The sequence below is a fragment of the Trachymyrmex cornetzi genome, unplaced genomic scaffold (genome assembly GCF_001594075.2).
Source record: "Trachymyrmex cornetzi isolate Tcor2-1 unplaced genomic scaffold, Tcor1.1 scaffold764, whole genome shotgun sequence".
NCBI classification, from domain to species: Eukaryota; Metazoa; Arthropoda; class Insecta; order Hymenoptera; family Formicidae; genus Trachymyrmex; species Trachymyrmex cornetzi.
The window spans coordinates 40,536-51,500 of NW_017300097.1; the positions used below are offsets into that span (position 1 = coordinate 40,536).

The 10,965-nt window shown below is 40.0% G+C and overlaps 2 protein-coding genes across 2 annotated transcripts; both read left to right on the forward strand.

Moving 5' to 3' along the window:
* Nucleotides 1–3,130: 3,130 nt before the first annotated feature.
* LOC108768204 (uncharacterized) lies at nucleotides 3,131–5,738 on the forward strand. Its single transcript, XM_018518561.1, has 2 exons — nucleotides 3,131–4,505; nucleotides 4,555–5,738. Exons 1-2 carry the CDS (start codon nucleotides 3,131–3,133, stop codon nucleotides 5,736–5,738), a joined length of 2,559 nt encoding a protein of 852 aa, XP_018374063.1.
* Nucleotides 5,739–6,407: 669 nt separating this feature from the next.
* On the forward strand, nucleotides 6,408–8,385 carry LOC108768206 (uncharacterized). Its single transcript, XM_018518563.1, has 3 exons — nucleotides 6,408–6,467; nucleotides 6,565–7,962; nucleotides 8,059–8,385. Exons 1-3 carry the CDS (start codon nucleotides 6,408–6,410, stop codon nucleotides 8,383–8,385), a joined length of 1,785 nt encoding a protein of 594 aa, XP_018374065.1.
* Nucleotides 8,386–10,965: the final 2,580 nt, after the last annotated feature.

A 10,965-nucleotide genomic window follows, 5' to 3' on the forward strand; every position in this document is an offset into this window, starting at 1 on the left:
AACAGTTTACTCAAAGCAGACATTACAGTCCATTTCCACAAAAACATATGGTCCGAACGAACCGGATAAGGAAAAGCATTCGCACAAGAAGAATAAAAAAGGCAAGCCCTCATAGGCACAAGCAAACGAGTTCACAAGCAAATTCACAAGCAAACGAGTTCACAAGCAAACGAGTCCACAAGCAAATTCACAAGCAAACGAGTTCACGAGCAAACGAGGCCACGAACAATCAAATTCGGGCAAACAGCGGATTGTCGAGAAATAACATATCGACGCGCATACGCAGGTAAGGTTGTGACCGGATAATTGTAATTAATTTCAAAAATCCCATGGGTTGCCTTTAATTTAATAATTATTAAAACAATATATTTACAACCGTATATTTGAGAAACTCAATTAATACTAGGGTGTAACGGCCTATTACGGTTGGAGCTGGATCTTCGTTGCTTTAAATAATTCAATCTTGAATTACTAATATATACTATATATGTACTTGCATATATACCATATTGTAGTCTTTTTCAAACTGCGCGCCGAATTTTTTCCGGACTAAATAAACGCAATTAAAACTACTCTAGTAATCGCGAATTAAATTGACAAACAATTTAATAATTTGATGCTACAATCAAGCATCATATATTATAAAGATGTTAATCTATAAAAACTATTAATAAATTTAATAATTTAATAATTATTACTTAAAATCACTCAAGGTGACTTACATGGTCGCCACTCTGTTTATCCGAGTTAACAGAGAAGGATAGAGCCTGCTTTAGCGATCCTCGTCCAGCCTGTTGCTATGCGGTAAAAGGGGTTGGATCTCGTCCTTCCTTCCTTCCTTCGCTCGTGGTTGGCTCTCCGCTTGGCTCAAGTTCGTCGAAATTACGACGTCGTGCGTAGCGCGTAATTATTTATTTAATTTAAGTGAGAGTGGAATTAATTAATGGCCACGTGTTCAACAAAGATAGAATTTATTGAATAAAATGAACAAATAATTATAACGGGCCTCACACACACTAATCTCACTCACACGCGCACATTCACGCAATTCGAGACTATTAAATTATCTCGCTTTGATTAATGGTCACGCGATATGTCGCGTCGTGTCGCACCTATGGTATGATGCAACTGGTTGCTATGCGGATCTCGCGGTACTTTCTAACGTCGCGATTTCCGTAATTTACGCATGTACTTGCGTCTTCGCTTTACGCGGAACGAATCTATTAAAGATTATTCGAGAAACCGCGTCTTACGATGTTGCGCAATATTAATCTCACTGAAACTCGGTTTTAACTCTTAATTCGCCTTTTCGCGAACAAATTAGCCTTTGCACGGCTATAATTAGTAAACGCGCGTTGTTCGTCACGACTTCCGTCGCTTTTTATCGCGAAACTACGCGTTTCTTTGTGTGAGTCGCGAGCGGTCTTCCGCACGTCCGTTCTACTCGGCTTGGTAACTGCGACTGACTGGCAAGATGGCTGTCCTACCAGCCAAGATGTCCAAGAAGAAACGGTGCGTTCCGTTTCCCCTGGTGTGTACTATTTTCCCGGATCTAGTAAGTATCCGGTAACTCATTCATTCTGCCCTTAGAAGGTTACAAATAATTTAAATAATTCGGAATTAACTCCCTGAACATAAAATATAAGTGGACTTTTGCTTTTACATAAATATTTAAGCTAATAATTAATTATTTAAGTGAGATGATTTCGGCAACCAATCAAATAATTCCAATACTAGTAAAATCGTTAAAATTGCTTTGAATAATTCGCATTGACTCTAAATAATTGTAAATAATTCGGGTTTTGTTAAATAAATTATGTTATTGCCGAAATAATTCAGATTAATTAAATAATTATCGAAATCTTAACATGCGAGTATGTATGCACCTTAAATAATTCGTAGGCCTTGTGACTAGTGCCTAAGTGCTTCTAAATAATTTCAAAAATTTATAATTAATTTGTTTAAGTCTGGTTTTGTCCAGAATAAATGCTAAATAGCCTATATGTGATGTTTTCACCTGAATTAATTCGTATGTTAAGTTTTGGGTCCATTAAGGTATAGTATATGCATTTTACTGCTACGTCGAATTAATTGAAAATGTTTTTTGGAAATACTTTAAATAATTGATTTGGACTTTGAATAATTTCTTTTGACTCTAAATAATTGTACAATGGTACTAAATAATTAATTGAATGGTTTTTAACCAAGTTTTTGACTTTATATAATTTTTATGTTATGTCCTTGTCTAACTTACGCAATAATTATGCGATCTCTTTCTAACTAAGTAGAAGTGTTCCAATTAATTCGGGGTTGATGAAATAATTACAGAATGAGTAAAATAATTCGGCGAACATGCCGTTGTGTCAGAATAATTAAAATTAAGTGTTTAACAAACCTTTTTGGTAAGTCTTCGCTTTTCGGCGGTTTCTAATAACGTTTTTGTTTTCAGGGTTTCCAGATCAATCTCAGCGTGTATTTTGGTAAGTATCGGTAAGTATCTCTATATTTCTAATCTGTATTTATTGTGACATGCTCTATAATTAATTTTCTTTATTTATTTTCAGGTTATCACGCTGAATGTCCTTGGTTCGCCTGTCGGCTGCAGTGTTCTACAGGATTATAGGTAGGTTGAAATCTTTGTTATAATTATATTTTTTAGGAAATAGAAACATATAAAACTTTATTGATAGCATATATATGAAATAATTAACTGTTTAATATATTGTCGCCTTTGGACATAGAAATAATTAACTGACTTTATAAAATAACATAATATATAGTTTTAACGACGATCCGCCGTGTGTACGTCAAACGTTTACATAAATTAAAGGAAAACATAAAAATAATATCCCAACGTTTCTTATATTAACTTTGTGGGGTTTGGGTCATCGTGGATGCTTGAATGTTGTCCCCCTGGAGAGATTCTGTGCCTATTGCTGTCTCCTGGATTGTGTGCGTTGGAATTCCCTTGGTGTCGTCTGATGTTGTCAGCTGTTGGTCTGTCGTTTGTTGTACTTCGACCTATAATTAATTTAGCCTTTTCTGTATTTATTTGGCTAATGGGAAAATTAGCGGACGGTTTCAAGGTTAGGGTAACCTATAAAACACATAATAAGAGCAACATTCAAACATGAATAGTGACAACAAAAAAGAGAAGTTAAAGGGTCTTAATCGCCAACGAGGAGCGATAAAAGCAAAGCTTACATCATTTAGAATATTCTTAGAAACGTTAGAAGATCGCGACAGCATAAAAGAACACGAAATCATAAATTTAGAACACAGACTCGATAGAATCAAAGAAATAATTATCGACTACGATGCATGTCAAGGCGAAATTGAACAGTTAACGGAAGAAGACACGATAGAAGAGTGTTTTACGCAAAGAGCCGACTTCGAGGCGAATTTCTATCAATGGACAGCCAAAGCACAAAAACGTCTCAACGACTTAAAACCCGAGATAGATAGAGCGGAATCGGAACAAGCAACACGAAATCCAACAACATCACATCGCAAGGTCAAACTTCCTCAGCTAAAACTCCCACAATTTGACGGATCGTACGATAAATGGCCTAAATTTCACGACATGTTCAAATCGCTCATTCACACAGACAAACAGATAGACACAATCGCAAAGTTTCAATATCTACAAGGATCTCTTTCAGGTGAAGCGTTGACAGTACTCGACGAGCTCGACGTATCAGAGGCCAATTACGAAGCAGCATGGGAACTATTGGTCGCGAGGTATCAAAATAAAGGTCTAATGATACACAAACACATTGAGGGAATAGTCGAATATCCAAAATTGGCGAAGGAAAATCATGAGTATTTGCGAAAATTGGTAGACGTTATGCGAGGGCATATGCGCGCATTAACGACATTAGAACAACCTGTAGAAACATGGGATAGCCTATTAATATATTTAATTTCAAGCAAGCTCGCTACAACTTCCAAGAACGAATGGGAGAAGGAAATAATAGAGGAGCAAGACGAGTTACCCAGCATACAAAGTTTCTTCAATTTCTTAGAAAAACGTTGTCAATTGTTAGAGAAGACAGACAAACATACAAAGAGCTCAGGTGAATCACAAACGGCGCGAACGGCGAACAAGCACAAGAACAACCCAACGGCGCTCGCCCACGCTAGCGTGACAAAAGGGAACTGCATACTATGCGGGGAAACGCACGCATTGTTTGCGTGCAAATCCTTTCTAGAAATGCCAATAAGCACACGAATAGAACAAGTAAAGACGAAGAAAGCATGTCTAAATTGTCTGAGGCCGGGTCACATAGCGATCAATTGTAGGTCACAAAAATGTCGCAAATGTGGAAAGTCACACAACACACTATTGCATCTAGGAGAAGTTAACAGTAGTGAAAAGGTAAACGGGGAAGAAAAATTAATTCCTCGAAAACAAGCAACCGGCGATGAAAAAAGAGAAATTGTATCAACGCACGTGGCAAACAAGGAACCGATACATCGTATTGCCCACTGCAATAGTGGAGATCGTTGGTGGAGCCGGACAGACACGCAAATGCAATGTGCTCTTGGATTCAGGTTCACAATCCAATTTCATGACGGCCAACCTGTGTAACAAATTAGGGCTTCGCACTACAAAGGCAGACATATCGGTGTCCGGAATAAATCAAATCGAAACAAAAATCTTAGAAACAGCAAGAACAAGAATCAAATCCATGCACGGTGACTTTGAAGAGGAATTGATATTCATGGTAGTCCCCAAAATTACTGCACGGCTGCCTAACGAACCATTGATATTTCAAGGAGAGAACATACCTTCAAATATCTCTCTCGCAGATCCCGAGTTTTACAAACCCAAGAGGATCGATTTATTGATAGGAGTCGATTTGTTTTGGGACGTAATCAGCTGTGAGCCATCAGAATACCCATACTTACGCAAAACAAAATTGGGATACATAATTGCCGGGAAACTACCATCGAAAAAAGACGCGGGAAGGTATGTGGACACACTATGTCACCTGATCACTAACGACGGCGAACTATCGCATGATCTACAACGATTTTGGGAAATAGAAGAGCTTCCTTTGAAGCATAGTTACTCTTCGGAAGAACAGGCGTGTGAAGAACATTTCACAAAGACCACTAAACGAGACACAGACGGCAGATTCATCGTCAGCATACCGTTCAAGGCAACTCCGGACGAATTGGGCGATTCCCGTGGAATAGCAGAACGACGACTCAAATCGTTGGAACGAAGACTACAGAAGAACAAAAGAATGCGAGAACAATACACAGCGTTTTTACGCAGATATGAAGAGCTCGGGCATATGACCAGGGTAGCACATGACGATCACGCAAGTCCCGTTTGTTATTTATCACATCACGGCGTAATGAAAGAAAGCAGTCTCACTACAAAGTTGCGAGTCGTTTTTAACGCCTCCGCTCCGACATCCACTGGCGTGTCCATTAACGATTTGCAAATGGTCGGACCCACTATTCAACAAGAGCTATTAACCATACTTTTGAGTTTCAGACAACATCCATACGTCGTGGATGCTGATATAGCAATGATGTATCGACAAGTTAACATCGAGCCAACACAAAGATCACTACAGCAAATTCTCTGGAGGGAAGACCCTGGAGATCCTATCGTCGAGTATCAACTCAACACCATCACGTATGGAATGTCTTCTGGGGAGTGCATTTCTAGCCATCCGATGCCTATTCAGCCTAGCCGAGGAGTATCAAGAGACATTTCCTGAAGCTGCCGACATCATAAAAAAGTGCATGTACGTCGATGACGTATTGTTGGGAGCACCAACGCGAGACAAAGTAGTCCAACTTGCCACCGACGTATCACGTATCTTGACAGCGGGATGTTTTGAATTACGAAAATGGATTTCAAACGACCCACAAACACTCATAAACATCGGTAGGTCGGACTGCGATCATGAACTCATCAAGCTTGGAGAGAACGAATCAACCAAAACGTTAGGTTTATCCTGGTCATCTACAAGGGATGAACTGATATACCAGGTAGCAGTAGAACCCGATGTCGAGCCCGCGACGAAACGTTCTGTGTTGTCATTGATAGCTCGCGTGTTCGATCCATTGGGCATGCTAGGTCCTAGCGTCATAATCACAAAAATGATGCTTCAACAATTGTGGAAATTGAAACTCTCATGGGACGAACCCCTCCCGGAGGAAATTCAATCGGAATGGAGACGATTCATAAAGGAATTTAACTTGTTCAATAGCTTACGCATACCGCGTCAAGTTTGTTGCGAGTCACCAAGTCGTGTCGAGATTCATGGATTTTCGGACGCGAGAGAGCTTATGGAGCTTGTATATATATTCGATCAACCAGCGAAGCAGGCACGACGTTCGTACGACTATTGTGTGCCAAGACCAAGGTGGCACCAGTCAAGGCAATGACCATGCCGAAATTGGAACTGACAGCCGCGCATCTCATGTCAAAGTTGATGGTCAAGGTAAAGGCATCGCTAAGTTTGCATGTAGATGACATATTATTGGAGTGATTCTACCATCGTTTTGGGATGGATAAAAACTGAGCCATGTCGGCTACAGACGTTCGTGCGTAATCGGATAGCAGATATACAAGCATCATCATCCACTGCGAGTTGGAGACATGTTCCATCTACCGACAATCCGGCGGACCTTGCATCAAGAGGAGTGTCCCCGAAGCACTTGGCGGAGCGAAGACTATGGTGGCATGGACCAAGCTGGTTGAGTGAGTCCGTGAAGCAATGGCCTGAACAATACATCAACGAAAGCAATAATTCATCCGAAATGGAAGAGACGTCGATCCAGTCAAATGTTGCATTACTAGTCACAAAGTCTCCGGCAATTATCAAGTTTACGAATCATTCCAAGCTGGGAAAATTGACCAGAATAATGGCGTATTGTATAAGATACATCAATATCGTTATACATAAACGTTCATATAGAAGTCCTCTCACGGCAGAGGAAATACAACAAGCGACGATAGTATTGGTGAGACTGGCGCAACGGGAATCATTCACAGAAGAGAAACGCACCTTATCTGCGGGTAAGGCACTGAGCAGAAGAAGTAAACTACATAACTTAAACGCGTTTTTACATGAAGACAATACATTACGCGTGGGAGGACGTTTAGGTCGATCCGACTTCAATTTTGACAAGAGACAACCGATGATACTCTCTTCAAAACATCATCTGACCAAGCTCGTGTTTGAAAGCGAACATGAGCGATTGTTGCACGCCGGACCTCAAGCACTGTTGGCGCAAGTAAAAGAACAGTACTGGCCAATATCAGGTAGAAATTTAGCCCGTCAAGTGGTACAACGCTGCATCCGATGCTTTCGTAACAAACCCAAGACAATCACGCCCCAGATGGCCGACCTACATCGCGATCGAGTCAATCCCGCTCCGGCTTTCTACAACACAGGAGTTGACTATGCCGGACCAATCAACACTAAGGACCGCAAAGGACGAGGCGGCAAGATTTACAAATCCTATATTTGTTTGTTCATCTGTTTAACAACCAAGGCCATCCATTTGGAATTGGTTTCCAATCTCAGTACGGAGGGTTTCATATTGGCTCTGCGCAGGTTTGTGGCACGACGAGGTATACCCAACAAAATATCATCTGATAATGGTACTAACTTTGTGGGAGCGCATTCCGAATTATGTCGACTTGGGGAATTTCTCAACAAGAATGAAAATAAATTATGCGACAAGTTGATAGCTGAAAGGATTAATTGGAGTTTCATCCTGGCATATTCACCGCATTTTGGAGGCATCTGGGAGGCTGGCATAAAATCAACCAAATACTACCTGAAACGAGTCATGGGAGATGCGTCACTAACATTTGAAGAGTTATACAGCTTATTAGTGCAAATAGAGTCCATCCTTAATTCGCGGCCTCTATCACCATTGTCATCTCATCCTGATGATTTGCTGCCTCTAACTCCTGCTCATTTTTTGGTTGGGCGCGCTTTAACAGCAGTGCCGTGCTCGGACCTAACCAACGTCTAGGAATCTCGTTTGTCGCGATATCAAAGAATACAACAAATTCAGCAGAACTTTTGGAAACGTTGGTCCAAAGAATTCATATCTGAACTGCAGTGTCGCACGAAATGGAAAACCGATCAAGGAACACTCAAAACCGAGGACTTGGTACTTATAAAGGATGATAATCTGCCCCCACTACGTTGGCGCCTTGGCAGAGTTATTGAGCTACATCCTGGAATAGACTCGGTAGCACGAGCAGCTACAGTGAAAACTGCTAAGGGAGTTATTCGTCGTGCAACCGTCAAGTTGTGCCCTTTGCCGATGGAAACAACGCCTAGCGAAGCAAATCCCGGACTACACGGTGGCGAACTAAGGATCAACGTGCTTAGTGTTTAAGTTACTTCTAAATTAGTAGTTATTAATGTTTCAATTATTCGATATTTCAATTTCAATTCAGTCATACCAATGTTATTTAATTTAATCATTTATTTGTGTTTACGTCTTTATCGTTATCAGTTATTTCGAGAATTTGAAAGATCCGAGATCTTCCAAGGCGGGGAGCATGTTCGTGCTTGAATTGCGCAAGCCCGCATTTTTCTTTCTTTCTTTCTAGTTTCCATTCATTTCTTGATTCTAGGTTTAAGTTGGCAGGTCCGATTATCACTATGATGTGATTACGACAACTAGCAAGCGTGTTTATTTTATGTTCGTTACGATTAGATATAAAAATTATATTGAATAAAGCAAGTTTAACAGATTACTCAAAGCAGACATTATATACAGTCCATTTCCACAAAAACAGGCGTGTAACCCGTCGCGGTGTGCGGGGTCGTATTATATGCGAATATAGCGTAGGGTAACAAATTATCCCAATCGTTTTGATCTGCGTTTATAAAATGTCTTAGGTACTCTGCTAAAGTCCTATGAGATCGTTCTCCGTTGTTTTGCGGATGATAGGCCGTTGTTTGTATCTTATTAATCAGTAATTTGCATATATTTTTAAATATTTCGCTTAGGAAATTAGTACCTTGGTCTGTAAGTACCTTTTCCGGAATTCCGTATTCCAATATTATTTTCGTCGTGAATTACTTTGCAATAGTTACCGCTTCTTGATTCGGTATCGGTATTGCTTTGCTAAATTTAGTGAGGCTATCTTGAAATGTTAGCACGTATTTATTACCTGTCTCTGTGACGGTCAATGCTCCCACTATGTCCAGAGCACCCTTCTCGAATGGTTTCTCGGGAGTATCAGAGATAACCAAAGATGCTTGTATGCGTCGCGACGATTTATTTCGTTGGCACTGTTCGCATTTGCTTATGTAATTCTTCACATCTGTGGTTATTCCTCGTGTATTTTAACTGTATGCGTTTAAGGGTTTGATCAACCCCTTGATGTCTTCCTAAGGGCGCGTCATGGTATTCATACAGGATTTGCTTCTTTTCGTCTTCGCTGTATGTACGTTTCGTCTCGTCTTCCTTGTCGGACTTGTTATCTTCTTCGCCCTTAGTGTGTGTCGTCACTGCGTCTGTGTCGATGTGACATATGTCGCCTACGTATCTGCTTAGAGCGTCTGCATTCGCATTTGATTTTCCCGACTTATGTATTATTTCATAGTCGTATTCTTCGAGCTTCAATCTCCATCGGATTAGTCTCGATCCCAGATCAGTTATATTAAACAACCATATTAACGGTCTGTGATCAGTAATGATTTTAAATTTTATACCATATAAGTATGGTCTAAAGTGTTTAACAGCCCACACGATGGCTAGCAGTTCCTTTTCGGTGGTGCTGTAATTTTGCTCGGCGCGTGTCAATACACGGCTGGCATATGCGATCGGACGATCTTGACCTACCGCGCCTTGCGATAAGACAGCTCCAATGGCATAGTCTGATGCGTCCGTTGTTACTATAAATTTTTTACCGAAATCCGGATATTTTAACACTGGCGCACTTATTTTATAACTTGATTTTTATAACTTATTTTATAACTTGATTTTTAGATTATCAAACGCATTCTGCTGCTCAGTGATCCAATTTAATTTTTTACCTTTTCTAGTTAATTTGGTGAGTGGCTTTGCTATTCGCGAAAAGTCTTCTATAAATTTTCTATAGTAACCGGCCAGTCCTACAAATGCTTGTATGTCTTTAACTTTCTGTGGCGTGAAAAATTTTTTACGGCCTATGACTTGGAAGGGTCCGGTGAAATTCTGTTTTCTGTAATAATGTGCCCTAAATAAATTACTTCCTTTCGAAGGAATTCTTTTAAGTTACCTCCGCGTAATCGTTTTAAAACAGTGATCAGTCGATCATTATGTTCCTTTAGGCTAGCTCCGTAGATTACGATGTCATCTAAATAGACGAGACATTTAATTCCTTATAATCCAGTCAATATGGAGTTCATGAGACGTTGAAACGTTGCTGGCGCATTTTTTAATCCGAATGGCATTCTGTTAAATTCGTAATGCCCATACGGTGTTGAGAACGCTGTTTTATTTTTATCTTGCTCCGCTATTTGAATTTGATGGTATCCAGACTCAAGATCTAACGGAGTGAAATAATTAGCATTACCCAACTGATCTAATATATCAGTTATGTTGAGCAGAGGAAATGAATCTCCTATTGTGAGATCATTTAATTTTCGAAAGTCTATTACTATTCGAAATTTCGGTTTTCCTGATGCATCCGTCTTTTTCGGTACTACCAGTAGAGGTGCATTCCATTGGCTCATGCTCGGCCATACCAGGTATGTAAATATGAAACCGGAATTTTTTAATAGAAAATACACTTTTATTGCATGAAAATGATAAAAAATATTTTATTCGAAGTATTGTCCATCGTTAGCTATAGATTTTTCCCAACTGTCTGACAATTTGTGATGCCACGCCAAAAAAATTGTTGCTCTTTTGAGTCAAACCAGTCATCTAGCCATTTTCGTACATCTTCGTAAGAAGTGAAGCGCTGCTGAGCAAGTGCGT

Coding starts and splice junctions, on each gene's coding strand:
- LOC108768204 (XM_018518561.1), top strand. CDS start 3,131: ATGAATAGTGACAACAAAAAAGAGAAGTTAAAGGGTCTTAATCGCCAA. Junction 4,506..4,554: donor CCACTGCAATAGTGGAGATC/GTTGGTGGAGCC, acceptor TCTTGGATTCAG/GTTCACAATCCAATTTCATG.
- LOC108768206 (XM_018518563.1), top strand. CDS start 6,408: ATGACCATGCCGAAATTGGAACTGACAGCCGCGCATCTCATGTCAAAG. Junction 6,468..6,564: donor TGTCAAAGTTGATGGTCAAG/GTAAAGGCATCG, acceptor TGTCGGCTACAG/ACGTTCGTGCGTAATCGGAT. Junction 7,963..8,058: donor TAACTCCTGCTCATTTTTTG/GTTGGGCGCGCT, acceptor CAAATTCAGCAG/AACTTTTGGAAACGTTGGTC.